The sequence below is a fragment of the Chamaea fasciata genome, unplaced genomic scaffold, assembly GCF_029207755.1.
Source record: "Chamaea fasciata isolate MVZ Bird 193981 ecotype frontalis unplaced genomic scaffold, bChaFas1.0.hap1 SCAF_3, whole genome shotgun sequence".
Classification (NCBI taxonomy): domain Eukaryota; kingdom Metazoa; phylum Chordata; class Aves; order Passeriformes; family Sylviidae; genus Chamaea; species Chamaea fasciata.
In genome coordinates this window covers 107,310,616-107,330,963 of record NW_027094088.1, presented here as the reverse complement: position 1 = coordinate 107,330,963, position 20,348 = coordinate 107,310,616, and the positions used below count along the sequence as shown (strand labels likewise).

Genomic DNA, 20,348 nt, shown 5'->3' with positions numbered 1-20,348 from the left:
GGGATCTTTTCAGCTTGAAATATTATAGTGGTGTTAAATGAGGCTTTATTAAAGCACTGGCTTAGCCAGAGCAGTGTGGCAAGGAAAGAGGAGAAGATAAAAATGCCCCTGCCTGTGGCAGGGGATTGGAACTAAATGACCTTTAAGATCCCTTCCAGCCCAACCCATTCTGTATTTTTATGATTTCTTCACTGCAGAAATCAATGCATTTTGTTGTCTCAGTTACATTTCCATGATTGGTGTGTTAAAGTGATGCCCTGGTTATCTCCTGAGACCTGCACAGTGTCTGGGCCAAGAATTGATATTCCTACCAGTTGCTCAGAATGATGGGGCTCCAACTGAGTGTTTGTCTCTCAGCTGTGTCAGTGGTAACTGTTTTCTTACCTTCCAGGCAATGCAGTTGGTGCTGCAGAGTCGAGGAATTCCATTGCCTTGGTGAATTACCGAGCTTTGTATCCATTTGAGGCAAGGAACCACGATGAGATGAGCTTTAATACTGGAGATATAATTCAGGTAAGATTTGCTGTTCACACTTAACTTTCAAAAATTAACCCTTTTCTCGAGCCTTGAGATGCACAAAGTCAAAAGCACTGCATTAATGTATTTTAAGGTTTACTTAAAATTTAAATTGGATTGCTGCTTTATTTTTTTTTTAAACAGGTGAAATTGGGATTAGTTCAGCCAAAATATTTCTCTGAGTTTTACATATCCTAGATATGTTGACAATCTCTTTGAATACAAGAACAGTAAATGTTAAACATAAACTTTCTAAAATTAGTAAATCAGAATCAATGTAGTTGTTGCAGTTCATTACACATGTACAAGTTGGCTTCTGAGTGTTTGCTTGAAATATGAGCATGGTAAATAGAGACATGTATTATTTATTGATGACATTTCAATTAAAATCAAATTAGTTATTTAACAAGTAGATGTGAAAGGTTCTTTTGAATCTTAATACTGTTTTCCAGTGTATTCTTAACAGAGATTTCTGCCTGTCTGAGCAACCTGGTCTAGTACAGGGTGTCCCTGCCCCTGCCAGGGGGGGTGGAACCAGGTGATCTTTAAGATCCCTTTCAACCCAAACCACGCTATGAATCTGTGATTCTCTTTTTGAGTGGTCCTTTATCAATCCTTCCTCACACAGACAGAGTAATTTATTCTGTGGCCATTTATTGTAGCACTTCGCTGAATTTGCTGTCTATAATATTACAGCAGGACCATAAGATTGGAAATGTCTTGTGGCATCTCAGCTGAAATCTGTGTTATTTCATGTATATTAGTTATTAGCACTTGTTTGAAAGTCTTTGCCTGCAGGTGAATGTGTGAAAACTGATTTACAACCGTGGTAATGCAGTTTCTAATGTATAAGTATGTGTGGTTTCTCCTCATTCAGACTGTAAGTGATACAAGTAGGTGATAAGGAAGAATTTATAAAGCAATGTGGTGCAAAATATTAAAACACTTGACTAAATTAGCTTTCAGTTTGACAGTGTTAAAGCATTTATTTGCATTTTTCTACCAATGAACCATGGAATAGGGAACAAGAGAAGTAGGTTTTGCTTTGACTTCCCTCTCAGCTGTAATTGTATCATTTAAGTGCTGATAACTGATTTCAGAAATAGGCTAACAGCTGCTGCCACCTCCTCCTCCTCCTCCTCCTCCTCTTGCATCCCAAACCCCAGCTATGCTAACCAGCTGATATTATTTGATGGGCTGCTAATTTCTAGCCAATTTTCACTAACTGGCTAATTTGCAGCATAATGGAAGCTTCAGTATTGCTGTGAATGTTTAAGGATGCTCTGTACTTAATCACATAGTAAATAATAGAATTTTTGGATGTGTTTTGGACACAGTCAGCTGACAGAGTTAATTATATCTGTGAGCAGAACAGCAGCAGTTGTTTCCTGCTCTGCTGGGCTCACCAGCCCCTGCCCCTTGGCTGCACATTCAGCAGAATCAAGCACAATGCACTGGCATTTTTGGCAGGACGGAGTGGCTCAGAGGCACTGCATGATCCCCGTGTGCATGCCTGGGGCCTGTTTGAAGGGGTGCAGGGTCCCTGAGGTCTGTCTGTACCTGTGTCTGAAACCAGGGCAACTGCGTCATCACAGGGCAAAATGAGCTCAGTTCTGGCAGGGCAGAGTGAAAATGCTGATCCTGTTCAGGTCAGAGAGCCAGCAGGTGCTGACGCAGCAGGTACCCTGCTTGTTTCATGCTGCTAATTCTGTTTTTTTTGTGTTTCTCCTCCTGTCCATAGGTTGATGAAAAAACTGTGGGAGAGCCTGGTTGGCTTTATGGAAGTTTTCAAGGACATTTTGGTTGGTTTCCGTGCAATTATGTAGAAAAAATACCAGAAGGAGAAAAAGCTTTATCTCCTAAGAAAGCCTTACTTCCTCCTTCAGTATCTTTATCTACTACCTCAGCTGCTTCAGAGTGAGTTGTTGATATGTTTGTGTTTCAATTGCTTTTTCTAAATTTAGCTAGCACATAATGTGCTGGATAGTTTCATTTGGTGCTTGTTTTTAAAATACAGAGGCAGAAAACTTATTGAAGAACCTTCTTAAAAGTCTTAGCTTGGAAAATTTAAGTATTTGATAGTCTGCTTTACATTGTACAGAATATCAGTTTTATAGATGTTAAAAAGTTCTCTGCTTGAGGTACTTTCTAAATAAAAGTTGTAATTTGATAAATACACCTTATGTTCGATTTGCAGACCACTTTCACCAAGTAAATCTGCAGAGGAGTCCGATTACCAAAACATCCCCTTTTCCAGCCTGAACGTTAACACAGCCTGGCAGCAGAAATCAGCTTTTACTCGCACTGTGTCCCCTGGATCTGTTTCACCCATTCATGGACAGGTACCTTGTGCAGAACTTGCTGTATTTCAGATTCATGTTAATGAAAATCATTTAAAGAAAAACAAGAACACCACACAATTTTGCTAATGCTGGGTGCACTGAAAAAGCTGGAGGATAAAGAAGCTCGTGTAAATATTCTACTAGTGTGCATTGATATAATTCCATCTATTTCCAGGGACTACTGAGCAAGAGGACTCATCATTCTTCATTCTAAAATCATTTTCACCTATAATTAGACACAGAAGATATTTCTAACAAATAAGAAACTGAGTTGCATGCGTGCATTGATGTAAACAAAGTTATTCACCCATCACTTAGGAATGAAGCTGCTTAAACTTCAATAAAAGATACACCAGTGGCTTTTTTTAGCAATTGAACCAGTTTGGGGCAGTGTTGTCAACCACCATCACTTTGTCTTACAGGGGCAGCCTGTAGAGAACCTAAAAGCACAAGCACTTTGCTCTTGGACTGCAAAAAAAGATAACCACTTGAATTTTTCAAAGAATGACATCATCACTGTCCTGGAGCAGCAGGAGAACTGGTGGTTTGGAGAGGTACATGGAGGAAGGGGTTGGTTTCCAAAGTCCTATGTCAAGCTCTTACCTGGGAGTGAAACCAAGAAAGAGGAGTAAGTGTGACTTTTGCTGTTGTTTTATTCAGCAGTTTGCAAAAAGAGGTGGTTTTGAGTGCAAAGTTCTTGCAGTGCTTTAGTGTGCAGAACATAAATGCCATTTAGAATTTACACTGTGTCATTTTAGGCTTTTATTATTTCATTCTGGCAAGTCAAGTAATGTTGGGCTCACTGCTGTGTAACCATAGACAGTCTTGCTAGGCTGAGTGCTGTGAAACATCAGTGGTGTTTGATTATTAATCAAGTGCCAGACTTTTTGCTGTTACCAAGTCTCCTCTCTTGCAGTGCAGTTGCATTCTGCCTCTAAAGGTGCCAATTTTTAAGTCACCCAAAAGTAATTGTAAGCTCTGCACAGAGCAGTAGTGTGTTTTTCTTCACTTGAAAAGATCATTATGTCTGTTCTAATGCTTCAGGGTAGCTGTTAAGGTAAAGTCTGGTTACTGCTGGGATGGCTGCACCACTGTGTGTAAATTGTTCTGTTCATGCATTCTGTTAAAACTTCCTAGAAATTCTTTAGAATAAGAGAATTTAGTCAAAATCTTTAATTTACTTCTTTTGAATAACGTAATTTGTGAATGTATCTCTTCCCTTTTATCACATGATTTTTTTTAAGTGGTGTGCTCTTGGTTGCCATAAATATATCAAATATCAGTAATACTTGGCACTGTTTGATATTCAGGGAAGTCTTTGCAGTTAATTCAGAGTCAGTACCAGCTCTGATATAACCAAAGTAATCTTAGTCTCATGTGAATTGTGAGATTTGCTCTTGATTAGCCTCTTGGTAACACAAAGTTGTTGGTTTTTTGTTTTTTTTTTTTTTTTTTCCTTTTTTCTGCAGACCAGAAGCTATTTATGCAGCTGTAAACAAAAGGCCTAATACCCAGAGTTACCCAGCAGGAGAGGGTAAGACAGCCTGAAAAATGCCAGCTAATGCTAGAGTCTGGTTCTGCTTAATGACTTGTAAATATAGTTCAGTTTGTGAGGAGTTTCTGAGCAGCACTTTAAGTGCTTGTCCAAAAGACACAGTGCAAATGTTCAGCTGTTGATACAAGAGTTCTAAAATAGGAACTCAAGGTTGTAAGTAATTCAGGGTGAGTATAGGCAGAGGTTCTGTTATTAAGACTTCTGCTCGAACATGAATATATTTCTGAAAACCCATAAGCAGAGTTCTCTTCCTGCTGTTCTCTACTGTGTTATGCTGCTCTGTAAAGACATGGGAAAAGATTTTTAATCTCCTGAATGTGGATCATTCTCTTACAATCAGTAAGAAATAGAGAAAACAGGTATTACTGGAGAAAAAATTCTAGTGTATCTCCATGCTTCCCTGATTATACTTTAATTGCACCTGTGTTTTTTCATTACAAAGTTGCATACCTGTAAGAGTAAATGGGATTACAGTCAAGCAGGTAGACAGGTCAGTTCACAGACCTGTGAAGGTATGATCCCTGTTATGAACACAGTTATGATCCCTGTTTGAGCACACTGGAGAATGCTGGTATCCCTTTATCTGATGTTCCTCTGTGCCCATCTGAAGCTGTTGTGTGCTCTCTGCACAGAGTACATTGCCCTCTATCCGTACTCGAGCTCTGAGCCCGGTGACCTGACGTTCATGGAAGGTGAGGAGATCCTGGTGACCCAGAAGGAAGGGGAGTGGTGGACCGGGAGCATTGATAACAGGACTGGAATCTTCCCCTCCAATTACGTCAGGCCAAAAGATCCAGACGTGAGTTCACGCTGTGAGAATTTACACGCGATATTTTCTCTCAGTTTTATTCTGTTGGCACCCAGCTCTTAGACAGGGATTTTGAGCAGAGGTTAATGTGCTTGACAGAAAAGAAAATCCTTAGCTTGAGTGCTAAATCAGAGCTGTAGCCAGTGTCACACTGCCTCTCTCTCTCTGTACAGGATGGTGTTGTGTTGAATACAGGTTGTAAGTTAAAATCTCCATGTGCTTTTAGTGTAAACTGTACTGGTTTTATTGCACATTAAAGGAGGTTGTTGTTTTGTCTTTATAGGCTTCTAGCTATGCTGGCAAAACTGGAACAATAAATAAGAAACCCGGTAAGTGTGTGATAACCTTTTAACATTTAAGACTGTTTCTTAAGTAACTCTGAGCATTTGGGTTCATAGCAGTGTTTTAATGGTGGCTGATTTCTTAGCTGCAAGTCATGTACCAGGATATTTCTGTGAATCCAGCTGTTACTGCAGTGAGAAAAGAACAAATGCAATTACTGTTTCCTTTCCAGAAATCGCTCAGGTTACTACTGCCTATGCTGCATCAGGAACTGAACAGCTCAGTCTCGCTCCAGGACAGCTGATACTTATTCTGAAGAAAAATGCCAGTGGATGGTGGCAAGGAGAGTTGCAGGTAGTGATTCAAGGAGAAATGATTGTGACTTCATGAATGGCAAGGAGATGCTCTCGGGTTTAATTCAAAAAAACAACAAAGTATAGAGTTATATAAAAGCTGGTCAGAAAGTTATTTTCATCTTGCCAAAGGGGAAGAAAAGCTGTGTGGTGGTATTTTTTTTTGTTTGTTAGATTGGGTTGGTTGGCTTTTTTAAACATTGGGTTGCTGGGGGTTTTATGGTTTTTTTAGAGTCAATTTTCTTGGTCACATAAAATAGTAAAACCGTTGATTAACATGTGGGAGGAGGAAGAGACAAGTTGACAGCTATTTAATTGGGTAGGATTTAATTGGGGAAACATTAAAGTTATTCTAATGAAAGAACAGGTGGGTTTGGAAGCTGGAGTTGGAAGCTTGTTTAATGCAAAGGTGCTGTTCCCACTTCTCTCCCTTCCCCACCTAGATTTAAGAAGAATGTCTTGTAAAAGTGCCCTTGACCTCATTAGAGACTCTGGATATGAGGCATGGGTGGAATATTCATAGAACAAATTTTCAGCCCTGCAATTGAGTTGTACTCTGAAATCTCACTTTAGACATTTGGATGAACATATTAGGGTGCAGCTTTATCTGAATTGCATTGTTCTATGCTTTAGTCAGATTTTTATCTTGTGAGATTGATTCAGTAGCTGTTTAGAACCCAGACTTCTTGTCTTTTGTTGGCAAAATTCTGTGATGTATTTGTGGCTTTTTTTTTTCCAGTCTAAGGAGTATTCAGTTTTTCAATTGTGTAATAACCGTTATAACCATTTACAGGCAAGAGGGAAAAAGAGACAGAAGGGATGGTTCCCTGCCAGCCATGTGAAGCTACTGGGTCCAAGCAGTGAAAGAACCGCTTCAGCTGCTCCCTCAGGTGAAAAAAAAGAAAAAAAAGACTTTATATTTCTTTCAGGATTTTATGTAACTATTTCAGTTGTTCATGCATCTGTGAGGGTCAGCATCCATCTTCTGGGCTTTTTAATTTTGATGGTTGCTCTAAAGCATACTCTTCTCATCTGGAAACTCCATGTTTCCAAGTGCTAGCAAAAATCTTAGAGAGAGCTAGCAAACATTGGCAAACCATGTGGAATTACATGCACTGCTCCTTACAAAGAGGGAGACTAAGCAAATATTCAGGTTATTTCTAGGTTTTTCCATTTGAATGGTCGGGTACAAATGAGGTTATTTCACAGAAAAGGAGCTTTTTTGCTTCTGTGTGCTTAAATTATGCTGTTCTCCACAGCTATGAGTTGCTTATACAACAATTTCCTGAATTTTACTGGACAAAACTTCCCTGTAACTAAAGCAGCAACCCATGATTAGTTAATGCATGTTTCCTCTTCCTCTGCCACATTTTCCTCACAAGTTTCTGCAGTAAGATAATCAAACTCACTCTCTTTTGAGCCAGTAAAAGAGGGAAGCATACTTGATTGCATTTTAAAGATTTTAGAAGGCCAGTAGATGCAGTCCATTCATTATAAATGTTCACAAATATATAAAATGGAAATAAGAATTACTGGCTGGCTCAATTTTAAAAAAGGAAAAGAAAAGGGAAGACAATTCTGTATCAAGATAAAATCATGTGGCATTTTTCTTATGCAACAGTGCATGTGAAATGGTTGTTTCTTTCCTGTGGTTTTGTAAAACACTGAGGAAACAGTTTTAATACTGGCATAACTCTACTCTACTCTTCTTTCCTTCACAGTGTGTCAGGTGATAGCCATGTACGACTACACGGCGAACAACGAGGACGAGCTCAGTTTCTCCAAGGGGCAGCTGATTAATGTGCTGAACAAAGATGATGCTGACTGGTGGCAAGGAGAAATCAATGGTGTAACAGGTCTCTTCCCCTCAAACTATGTGAAGATGACCACAGATTCCGATCCAAGTCAGCAGTGTAAGCAACCTCTATTTTTGATTAATTTTATCACTTCATTTCAAAGGTGCACTGCTGTTCTTCTCTGTGTCTGGAATTTGGAGTTCCAGGCATCAGCTGAATTGATTAGTACTTCAAGTACTCTTTCTTTAAATACTTTATTATAGTACAAGGTACTTTAAACCCTTTTCTAGTTAGCCTACAAACAACCAGCACCTTACCAACCAGCCAGTGTAGGATAGCAGGAGTGCTGTAGGGTGAGCTAAAAATACTGGATTGGGTAGGAGTTCTCCTTCCAACAAGATGTAGATAACTACCATGGACTGGGAAGCAGTGCAGGCACACTGCAAGTACACAACGTGCTCAAGTTTTGTAAAATAAGGAAGTGCTGTAGTAATTTTAACATACATATGAGTTAAGTAAAAATACCCACAAAAAGGGATAGGCAAAAGATTTTGGCATTAGCAAGTGGTCTGTCCTATCCTAAATATGCTTGTCCCAGCTCCCAGCATTCCAGCTGTCATCCAGTCCTGAGAAACAAGATATATGTCAGGATATAGGCTGAGGTGAAAATTACCAGCAGCAGGCTGAGAACTGAATCCTAAACTGTACACCTGACAGTCAACATCTACTCTGCCTTTTGCACATAAACGCAGTAAAGGTTTCTGGTTTTCCCCTACACACACCCTGTTTTTTGGCCCCTGTCCCCAGAGAATATCCTCCTCACAGAGAAATTTAGCACAATTTTCACTCCTTCAGCTTTTCATCCTGTGATTAAACCAACTTTTACATCAGCCCAGTGGGTTTGGGAACATACCATGATGCCAGAGTTGCTCCTTTGACACAACAGGCCTTGTCCCTTCACTTGCTGTTTTTCTCTAGACAGTGTTTGGACTTCTCTTGGAATAAAGACACCCATCTGGAAATCTGGCTGAGCCTCACTCTTATTAGCCTATAGCTACTGTGTAGGATCAGTCTGCACTTCAGATTTGATCACATAGTCATGTTCTTACACAAAAATTCACAAACTCATAGTGAAGGTACAGCTTGGGTTGAAAAATTAAAATATTTTCCCTGGGTAGCTTGTTATGGTTCCTGGGCAAAAGAGAGTGTGCACTATTCTTGAGGTTTTCTTTTTAGCTAAGTTACTTCTGAGCTCATATTTTTGGTAACATATTATTCTGGCTTTTTTTTAATGCCTCTGGCCAATGTGGTTGGGATGTCAAAAACTTCTGCATTTAGATGGAACTTAACATTCTTTGATTAGACATAGCTAAATCATTAAAATGGTTTTTTGAAAACTTTAATTTGTTTTCAAATATCATTCTTGAAGAAACAGTATAGACTCCGCCAGATGGGCTATAAAATTAAGATTCTGGCTGATTGTTAAAACTTAGAAATTTTCAAAACCAATAGAGGTAACAGCTTGTCACAACAGGTGTGTTGTTATTTCAAGTTATGTGGTTGAATGTGACAAGTGCAAGGTGATCACATAAACCACTGATGAAAAACTGTGCTAAGACCACACTGTAATTGGAAACTTTCTGGATGATAAGTTTTTCTCATTGTTTGCTGATACATCATTAAGTTTTCCCTATGTGGAATAAGATTATTTCCATATACATCAAACTGGCTTTGGACAAAGGTTAATGATGTGCAGATGTGTACCAGGTCATCTGTACCGGGCCCTTAAACTTTTCCCTAACAACTACTCTATGAAGCAGTTCTGCAAAATCCACCTACTGGTGAACAAAGAGTATGTTGAATTTATTGTCATTTTTGAAAATTCTCTCAGTATTTCAAATAAGCTAATTACACACTAGTTTTGCGCTGGTCTTGCACTCTGGTGTGATATAGGCATTTGGGAACTTAAGGAAAAATCCTGACTCAAACCCAGCATGGCTCAGTAGCTCCAGCACAGCACTGTTCAAATACCATTTCCCAGATTTCAGCTGAGCTGCTGCTGCTGGTCAGTTGTGTGAGCAGTCAGTCACTGCTCTGTACCTCTCCTGTAACCAGAGGAATGTTTAAATATGTCCTGAATGAACTTTTAAACTTCCTTGGCTTTCCTTACAATATCTTTCTTGTTTAAACAGAGTACAGAAACTATCATGAGTATTCTTGTGAAATCACTAAGGAATTGTCCCACAGAAATGTTGATGTGGGCCTCTACAGAACAGTTTTGAGATATGACAGAATATGATTTCAAAAATGCATTGTTGCATTTTAAGGAACTGCTGATCTGAGTATTACAATGCCCCTGTTGAATAATAGCAGTTTTTCCCACTGTTTTTTCTAGAACAAGTGTAATGGTATGGGAAAGGGAGCAGGCAGATGTGGTTAACTCAGATAGGTTTGTGGCTTAGGAAGATTCTGATTTTCCCCCAGATTTAAAGACCTTTGTGTCTGGAGTCTTTTCTGGGAGTTATTAGTTGTAGCTATAATGGCAAACTTCCCTAGAAAAGGAGGAACTGGAGTCAATGAGATGTCCCTTCTCTTAGGTTGCTGACATAGCTCTGTGAACAGAAGAAAATCACTTTTCCTTTTGGTGTAACTGCACATCCTGGTATAGGACCCCTGTAAGTAAAGAAAAAGAAAAACAAAATTACTTCAGGATTTCATAGATTTGAGGATTTGTCTCTTAAACACGTGGTGATTGCAGAACACAGGATAGTTGAGTCCCTGGTGAATGTCGTGGTGGTGGTTAGACTTGCTCCTGTTTTGATGACATTTTAATAGCTTTTTTCTATTGTTGGCACAAAAGCCATCATAAATAATAAATATGATGGCTCTGCAGGTTTCAAAATACAGATTTAAAATAAAGAACCAGTCTTCTGTTCTTTGAGTGTTTGCACAACCATGCAGGGTCAGATCTTGTGTGTTGCCAGTACCTGTCTAGTGCCAGGTTCTCTTCCTGTCCTTTCCAAGGAGTGTTTAAGGAGGGTAGGCATGGTGCTCTTACCACTTCATGGTTCTTCCCGGTGGCCTGGTCTGGAGATAATTTTATTTTGGCCAGTCTTCATCTGGTTTGCATTTGGAAACTTGTTCTCTTATAATTTGTTGGCTTTTTCAATGAGATACCTTTTTAGGTTTGTCATCTTATCCGTGGGACCAGTGTGAGCTTTGTCCTTTTATTTTCTTCAGTTGAGATTTTTTCCCCTCAGGTAAATCTCAGCCATCAAATCTCAAGGGTCAGGTCTTTCCTGTGTTACCAGCATCTGACAAGGATGCATCTACTAGGTTCTCTTCCCATTCTTCCCAAGGGATGTTGAAGGCGGGGTAGGCAGGAGAGAAGTGTAAGGAGGGAAGACAGCTGCTCCAGCTGTGTTTGCATACTTGGTTGCTAGATGTCTTCTAATGTTAGAGATCAGTTCATCCCCGAGAGATGTTCTTGCTGAGGGCTGGACAGCTCAGCCAGGGGGGCACACCTGTGCTCCATGTGCAGAGAGGCTTCTGGTTCATCCTGAGGTGTCTCATCCCATGAGACTCACAGAGCTGAATGTTGTGCCAGTTCTTTCTACTCTAATCTACGTGTAGTGACTGTTTCCTGTTCACTCTTTCTGCTTTCCATAGCCCAGCACTGCTGCAGTTCCTCACACATCAGAGTTACTCCTTCAGGTGCTCAGGCCTGAGCTCGAGGTTGTTGTTTGTAGTAATATCTCCAGAGCTACCTCGTTTTTGTCTTCCAAACCTTACTTGTAGATGTGACACGTTGGAGACATGAGGCAAGTCCTGGAACAAGGATCTGTATTTCCAGAATTTGATTTCCATGCACAAAAGACCTTTAGTAATTCCTGTCCACACTGTCTGGTGGATGAAGCTGACTCACTTTCGGGGTGTTCACAGTGAAAAAACAACTTCTGAGATGACGTGCTCGTGGCTGGTGCATTTCTGTGTCTGTGTAGGGACAGCACATTTTGAAGTTCTCTAGTTCTTGCCAAGTAACTTCTCTTTGTGGAGCAACAGTTCATGGTAGCAGTGGCTTTGAGGTGTTGCCTGTTGCAGTTCCACGTTGATATTTTAGCATGAGGATTAATGATTTATTCTAAGATTTTACTCAACAGCTCCAGAATTTTACCTCTTTTACCAAAGATGAAAATGAAATCAATCCCTTACTTCATAGTGACATAGTGACTTTGTATTTCTAAAGCTATTTGGTGAATGTCAATCAGGCTTGATACACTTTCAGGTTGTAATTCTGGGGTCTGGAATAGTCTCTGGATTGCCCACAAGGTGTGTCCCTCTTCAGACCGTGTAGCCCTTGGATTCTGAGGGATGTGGTACCTCCTGTTCCATGGATACATAAAACTAGAGGCAAGGTTTTAATTTCTTTCAAGCTCAAACAGAATTGAGCAGGTTAATTTTTATGTGCTGATATGAATAAATTCCAATGAGATTTTTCTTTACAAGTTTAGTTTTTGTCTGATTTTCTAATGTCCCAGTAGAATTTTCTCAGGAGAGATTTTGTTTTTGTTGAAATCTCAGGGTATTTTGCCATTGCGTTTAAAAAAGCCCTTAGGGTTTGACCTTGTGTTGAGTCTACATGACAGAAGTTTTCCTTAGGAAGAACTTTTTTCTTCAAATTAATGAGCTGCAGGGGTTTTCAGAGTCAGCAATGGCTGGTCACAAGTACTTAAATCTGTGTGTTTAAAAATATGAAACTGCAAGGGTGGAAGCTTGTGATGTCTGTTTTCAGAAAGTTGAATGTTCATCATTCCTTTCTGACCTTTTTGGTGTTGTTCTGTCTTTGTCCATAGAATTCATGTGTTTCACTCTTCAAATTTATGTTCATTTTATCCTTCATTTTTTTTTTTTGTTTTGTTTTTTTTAGGACCCAATGTTGTCTTCCAGTGTGAAAGCACCTCAGAGACCCACTATCCAAGTTTGACTAGCGTGGAGGCAGGGTGGCCAGCCCTGCTCACGTGTCTGACACAATCCTTTTGCTTCGTTTGAACGTTAGATCCAATCAAGAAATTAGGTTTTTGTGGGTTTTTCTTCTAATCTACAGTTTCAGTTGATTTGTAAAAGCAGAAAGGATAGTGGGTCTTTGTGTGGCTTTCACTGCTGTTCATTCTTGTTTCCTTTAGTATTTCCTTTGGGATTGATAACCGTAGTCATTAGCATGCATATCAAGCTATTGTTTGCATGGTGGGATTGCAGACACACAAAGACCCACTATTTGCACAGTTTATCTGAGCTGTTTTGAACGGGCACTTGTGTTCTTTTAATGTTGTAATGTACATATTTTGCAGAATTAAAATGTTCATTGATTATTGTTCTAATGGACTTGATTTAATCTCTTACATATTGAGCTTTTAAAATGGATGGCCTTTATGGCTCAACCCTACCTGTCTGCTGCTGCTGGTTACTGTGATTACAAACATGCTACAAGATCTAAGGGTCAGATCCGGTGCACTCCATCCAGCCTTTTCACACCCTTTTTAACAGGGGAAAGAACTATTAGGCGTAGAGTGGAGGATATTTTAATTTTTTTTTTCTTCCTTCACAGTAGTACTACAGCAGGAATTCAGGTTGTTTTGGCTCAATACATTCTATCCCTAAACAGCCTCCTTCCTTTAAATTCTGATCATTCGTATTTGCTTTCAGTTTTGGCAAACGTGCTTAGTTGCTGCAGTAAGTACTTGCACAGCCTCTGTGTGACCAGGCCCTTCCCCTGCCCCTTCTCTTTACTAAACAGCTCATGGTACTGAATTGTTTGTCTCTGGCTGTGGTCTGCAGTGATTTTAAAGTACTGTCTGAAAGCTGCTGCTCTTCCTCCTGGTCAACAGAGCAGCAGCCTAATGCAGAGGTAACCTTGCTGAAGGGGTGTTGCCAGGAGAGAGACATTAAGAGAACCTGGAGTGAGGGCAGAGCATTTGGGTTTAGGATGGAACTGTGCTCCTCAGTCCTGGCCTGTTGGAAATACGGTGCAGTATGAGCTGCCCATGTCTTATTGTAATGTTTGAAGGGAAGGAGGAACTTGTAACCTTGACTCCCCTTTAAATAAAAGGATTAATTTGATTCTAGATGACTTCTCTGATTAAATAGTTCTGTGCTCTTGTAACAACAAGAGATTTCTAGACACAGTATTTAATTTAGTTGATTTCCTGAACTTGGTTATGAAACAGCAAAGGTCACTTATGCAATCAGAAATGTTTACAAAACAAACTGCTTGTTTACTATATAGACATATATATATATATATATATAGATGAATGTTGTGAAGGTACTATCAGGAAAAGGTTAATCCAGTTGCAGAGATTTAAAAGCCTTTCTCCAAAATCCAATGTTATGTATTTAATATCCTTGATCAAATAATGTATATGTGCCCTTTAGTTCAGAGATGTGTCTTCTGTGCAATATGGACTACGCAATGTGCCTACAGAAAACTACAAATGGATTTTTATTCTGGATGTATTTTGTCTGAACCAGTATTTTGTTATAGAATGAAATCATGTTGTTGTAGGCAAATAATGTTCTAGATAATCCTTTGAATATTTCAGATGACTTGATTTCCTTCTGAAACCACATTTTAAGTGTTTCTACTAAAATACACTACTCACCCAGAATTGCCTTCTCTGAATTTGTCTTGGAAAGCCTGTTTACTACAGGCTGAAATGTGTTGTGCTGCACCAGTGGCATTGAGCAGTCACTTACTGTAGTCTAAGAATTAGGTGATCTTCTAAATTACATCATTTCTAAAAGGCAAAAAGGCACTGTTAACCAGTGGGATTTGAACCACAGTGACAATCAATGTTCAGTCAGTTTTCCTTGACTGCCAGATTACTACTATTTGTCTTTGAAAAATTAAAAATAACTTCACATCCTCACCGAGGTATTTGAGGATATACTTACATGGAATTTTCAAAAACCAACTGGCATTCTACTCTTTTGGTTTTGTTTTTGGTTTTTGTTTTTTTACTGATACGTTTGGAGATTACAGTACTGTTGGCAAAGTTTCCCACAGGTAGCCCTATGTTGCTGTGTAGGTATGAGCATTGATAATCATTGAAACTGCTGCCTCTAAGTCTGAACTGAAGAGTATTGAAGTGAAGCATTTTGTGCTTTCACGGCTATCTTTTCATGTTTCAGTATTACCTGAGTACATTCTAAATTCTCTTTAAGTGTAATAATAAATATAATAATAATAAAAACACACTTAATAATGCTGATTGAGAGAGACTTAGTCCCTGCCTTCAGTATTTATCTGTCCTGCAAAAGTCTGCCTAGCACAGCTCCAGCACAGTTGCCTGAGAGCTCTCCTCTCCTGCACAGTGGTGCAGAAAGAGTTGGATACACACATCAGATCATCCAAAGGAAAGGCTATGCCAAGGATGTATTTACAGCAGGATTATTTTAAATAATATTCTGTATCAATGAAGCAGTGTGGCTATTGGAAGTTGAGTTTAAATCAGACTTGTACTTTTAAAAATGCTACTTTTTCTCTGGTTGCGTGCAATCCACCCCTTTGTTGATTAAAGACCACAGGGTTGAGTTCAGCAGGTCAGCCCAGTGAGTCAAATAAAATCGCCCTTATTTGGGTGAAAAAGGTTGGCGGTGGAAAATAGAATCCTTCGTTGAACTCATGGTTCCCAGGCAAACGCTGAGGGTATAAATATTGCTGAGAGCCACACAAGATTAAAAAGTAAACCTGAAGCCAACCTGGGAAACAAAATAGGCTGTTTGCTGTTGCCTGTAGTGTGGTACTTGCTAAATGTTGTTTCCTGTGGGCCAGCAGAGAATAGGGGCCCTGGTGTCACTGGGGTGAGAACCAAACAGTGCTGTAAATGCACAGGAACGGGTACCAAAACGCTATTTCTGTAACTGTCTGGTTTGCATAATGGACTAACAAACTACAGAAGCCTGGTTTAACACAAGCCTAGTTCCTGATCCAGAGCTGGATCCACACAGGAAGGTCTTGTGTCACCACTGGGACCAGAGGCAGGGCTGGGTGTGTGAGGAGCCCGTGGTGGAGAGGGCTGGGAGCATCCAAAGTGCTTTCTCCACATGGTTAAGGGTGCAGTCAGGAGCAGAAGGCACAAAGCTCCATCAGAAAGTTGCACACTAATAACTGAAACGTCTCCCTCTGGTCACTGAACATTTCTGCCATCTCAGTGCTTTGTCAGATTGTATCCCTGTGTGATTCTCCTGGGCGGGGTTGGAAACACCTGTAAATAAGTCTGCTCGTAGGAATGCCGACACTCTTTGGCCTGCAGCGGGAGCTGCTGTCGGGTCCTGCTACTTCAGTGTAATGAACCAATAAAACTCTGCTGTGTTCTGGTGTGTGCTGCCTTAAAAGCCCTCCTTGTCCTTCCTCAGCTTGAGTGTCACGTGTGGGGACGGTTGTTGAGACACGCGAATGCAGGCTGTGCTTAGCATGAGGCAATTGTTCACCTTTGGATTTGAGCAAAGTTGTAAGATAACTATGCAAATGTATTTTATTAAAGGGACACATAAAAGGATCTAGTCTGTCTGTTGTGGTTTTTTGTCCATCTGGGGAGGATTTTGTTCCCAGCTGAATAGCTCGGAATGAGCGTTGTGTCACCTGTGATGGAGTGACTTGATTTTGCATTTTACCTCTTGAAAATTGATTCATTAATTTCCTCTGTTGTAGCACAGTATCCTGTGTTTACTGATTAGGGGAGATGGGATAAAAGTTTTTATTATTTCTCCCAGGGCCTGATGGAAACTGTCTTTTCCACAGTAGCAGATTTCTTGGATTAGTTCCTTTTGTGGATTTCAGAGGCTGCTGGTGGCTCCAGGAGTGACAGGAGTGTGTCCCAAGTGCATCAGCCCTGTGTGTGCCTGCAGAGCTGGCACCTGGCTGTGGTGGTGTCCCCCAGTGCCATCAGCTGCTCTCTGGCTGTACTGAAGGGACTGTGCTAATGCCAGCCCATGGTCCCTAAGGGGGCCTGTGGCCTTTCTATGGCAGGCTGGGAAAATGGAGGCAGGAAAACCCCCAACTCTTACCTGTTTTTCCCGGCCGTGTCAGCTGGCTTCAGAGTCAAACAAACAATTAAAACAAATAAACAACCCCCTCCAAAAAAACACCTAAACAAACCAAAATATTTCCTTTTTAAAAGCATTTTATATAGAATCATAGATTCATTAAGGTTGGAAAAGACCTTTAAGATCATCAAGTCCAATCATTAACCCAGCACCAATAAACCACATCCCAAAATGCCACATCAATATGTTTTTTAACACTTGGTGGCGCCGCCACTTCCCTGGGCAGCCTGTTCCAATGCTTTATAACCGTTTCAATGAAGAATTTTTTTCCTAATATCAAATCTAAACATCTTCTCTATCCCTAAATAGTCTTCATTGGTCACCCAAAGCAGTGAGTGCGTCTGGTGTGTAGCTACATCCTTCCAGATGAGTGCCTGAGCTCCTGTTGGACAGCTGAGATGTCTTCTCAGAGCTGTCGCTTTTAATGGCTTTTTTCCCCCAGTCCGTTGAGAGGGGAAGTCTGTTGGGAAGGTAGTGGTAGGTGTTACTCATCTTTCATTGGAGGATTTCCTTTCTTCAGAAACTCTCCCTCTTCCCCTTGAATGTGCTCATAGGCAAAAATCAGTAATTGGGAAGGTTTTCTTCCCTAGCCTCCCACGTTTTTCAGGGCCTTGAATCTCCTGCAAGGAGAACATCTTTTCACTGTGAAATTCAGTAGTGTTTATGCAGGAGTAGTTACATTAGTAGGAGAAAATACTCCTTGTTCAGTATATTTGGAAAGTATAATTTTAAATACAACTTCAGAGACTGGGATTTCCTGTTTATAAACTCTCCAGGTTGTTTTACCCTGGCAGCTGTTTCCTCAGCTCCAAGAACAGGATTTAGCCCAGAGGGCACCATAGTCAGTGTAGGCATCTCTGTGTTGCTGTGCCCCGAGTTTCCAAGGTTCCAGACAGCCCCAGCTCGCTCTGGTGAATGTTCTGGAGAGGGAGCTGGGCAGGCTGTGCCCCAGGCTGGCTGAAAGCCTGGCATTGCCTGCTCTTGGGAGGCAGGTTGGCTTCCCCTCCAGAGGACAGGTATCCTTCTTGGTCAGCAGAGCAGGTGAGGAGCCACAATTCCTTGCTACAGACACTCCCAGAAATCCCACTGCTCTTCCTGAGCTGACTGGGGAGCTTGGGATGAAGTTTCACCAGAAGGAAGCCAAGCCAGGAGCTTTCTGCTGCCAAACAAGGCAGTTTTACTGCTTCTATGTACATTCCTGGCTGTTAAACCAGCAGAAAACTGCTGTTTTCGTTTTCTCCCCTTGGGATTTGTTTGCTGCCAGCATGTGAGCAGGGAGTCAGATAAGTGCCAGAATTGATGCAAGGAAGGGAGGGAACAGCAATGTGGGAGGAGAAGGGGTAGAGATGTAGCTCCACCCTTTCAGCACCAGTAAGCCCATGGGTTGCTGTGGCCACTTAGGAAAAGCTTTGGCAATGCACTCATTAGGCTGGTTTATTCTCTTTTTAGTTTTTGTTTTTCCCTTCAGACTCAAATGCCTGAATTCACCCTCTAAAATCAAATATGGGGATTGCATAATGTGTTTTTATGCTAGTAGCATCAGACCTATCAAAATTGGGAGTGTTTTCACTAGTAAACACTGGTGTTTAAATAAAATTATATAAAATACTAAATATAAAGTAGCATTTGTCCCTTCATCCCAGAAGCTGACAGTCTAAACACAAGGTTAGCCCAGCATCCAGTTAATGTAGCTGCATTTTTGCATCTGATAACAAATTTATAAATCAAATCTATTTTAATGCATAAAAAAGGCCCATTTCTCTCCCAGGCTTGGCCCCAACTTTCAGTGGCCAGCATGAGACACCCAAATCCCAGCATGTGGGTTGTTCCAGCAGCTGGGACACAAGCCAACAGGAGGTTCAGTCCTGCTTCTGTCACAGGAGTGCACCTTGCAGTAGAAAAGGGAGCCACTGGCCAAAGGTGAGACTTCCAAATCTGGACAGTTAATGCTTGGTTACTGTGAAAGTCCTTGGATTATCCTAAAATTTCATGTCTTAGTAACCAGGTGGGCTTAAACTCAGTCCTGGACAGAATGAAGAGTGACATAAGAATCCAAAAGTAGCACATTGGCCACAGACTGTCTCAATGGACTAAGACATCAAACTTAGCGAGAATCACTTTTATCTGTACCTTTACTCCTTTTTCTCATCTAATTTTGGCCTGGTTGTAGCTTTGGGGATAACTACGGCCAGAAGGAGTATTCTGTGTGATCAGAAGAGCTGCCATCCCTTATCTCTTCTAAAAAGTGGTGTTTTTTCAAACCTTGTCAGAAAGCTTAAGATCTGTGATCCTCCTTAGGGTGCAGAACAGAACTGAAAAGTCCTGATTTTCAGTCTCGCTGTTGTCTTTGCTGTTTTACTTCTTTGTGTTTTTCAAAGGGTTTCTTTGTTACGGTGTCCTAAAATTTCACTTGGCAAGAGTTTCTCTTCTGCTGACAGCTGCTCTTTCAGAGCACCTTGATGCCGGTGTAGCCGGAAGCTCAGGAGCCTCTGAGGTTCCCATTAGGCCACTGTCACATCAAGTGCAGCCTAATGTTTAGTGTTTCTTGTTTTTTTCCCGTCAAATTTATTACCAACTCACCTTCCCATGAGCAGATCTGTACCTTGGCAGTGAATAGTCACATCCTTTTGTGGCAGGAGTGTCAGGGTGACGAGGGAGACGCAGCCCTTCCTGCTGTAGGTCATTCTGCCTTTCACAACTCCTGTAAACCTTCATGAAGTGTCATTCCTCTAGAACTGCCGGATCTAAGAGAGTCCCTGGGATGTCCTTTCTGCTCTCCTGCAAAACCCACCGTTCACCTGGTAATGCAATCCGATGCCATCACATCCAGCCATAGATGGATGTTCTCAAAGGATCTGTAATTGTTCCTTTTTTTTCCCTTTTCCCCCACCCTGCTGCTTTGCAATACTCTGCTGTGTGATGGCTGACAGAGGGCTAAGATTGACTTTCCGTGCTCTCCTTTAGCCACCTAAACTCATTCACCACTCTGGTTTTACCAGTTTTTGGTTTGGTTACTAAAGTTTGAACACTGTTGTCTTGTTTACTAACATCCAGTAGAGATAGAGTTGTGTGAAGCTGCAGGGGCTGCATGTTCTGACAGAAACTTGGGGTTTGTGTCATTGACTGTTGGTGTGTTCCTGTGCATGATTTTGATTCTTCATCCTTGATGCATAAAAATAATTCAATATATTTCCAGCTTATCTTGAGAAAAAAAAAAAAAAAAAGTTGTGCAGCTGTGAAGTTACACAACTAAAATGTTATGTGTTACAGCTTTACAAATCTGTAGTGGTGGTTTGTATCATAAATTAATAACTAAGGCAGAGAACTTCAGAAATGGGATGGGGATTAAAGGTGCAATGTCCTAAGTCAGGACCACACACATTTTCTACTACTTCATCTCACAAAAGACAACTTAGAATCATAGAATCATTAAGGTAGGAAAAGACCTTTAAGATCAAGTCTAAAAAGACGTTGCTCAAGGTAGGAAGAAATCACGGTTTCAAATCAGTGTCGCAGAAGAGATGAGAAAAGTTATGAGACAAATGGAGTGGCAAGAAGTCAGGAACATTTACTCTGCATCACAGTACAAGG

General features: G+C 40.7%; 1 protein-coding gene across 3 annotated transcripts in view; it reads left to right on the top strand.

The window, feature by feature from the left end:
- The window catches only part of ITSN2 (intersectin 2), a 66,369-nt gene that overhangs the window by 38,385 nt on the left and 7,636 nt on the right, over positions 1-20,348 (top strand). For 2 of the 3 annotated variants that reach the window (XM_066180011.1, XM_066180012.1), the window contains exons 18-27: positions 392-513; positions 2,258-2,433; positions 2,714-2,858; positions 3,281-3,486; positions 4,328-4,392; positions 5,046-5,212; positions 5,505-5,550; positions 5,736-5,857; positions 6,650-6,746; positions 7,578-7,769. In XM_066180011.1, the coding sequence (XP_066036108.1) occupies positions 392-513; positions 2,258-2,433; positions 2,714-2,858; positions 3,281-3,486; positions 4,328-4,392; positions 5,046-5,212; positions 5,505-5,550; positions 5,736-5,857; positions 6,650-6,746; positions 7,578-7,769 (1,338 nt within the window). Of the gene's footprint in view, positions 1-391; positions 514-2,257; positions 2,434-2,713; positions 2,859-3,280; positions 3,487-4,327; positions 4,393-5,045; positions 5,213-5,504; positions 5,551-5,735; positions 5,858-6,649; positions 6,747-7,577; positions 7,770-12,579; positions 13,031-20,348 lie in introns of those variants that run through there. The other variant, XM_066180013.1, reaches the window with a different exon arrangement.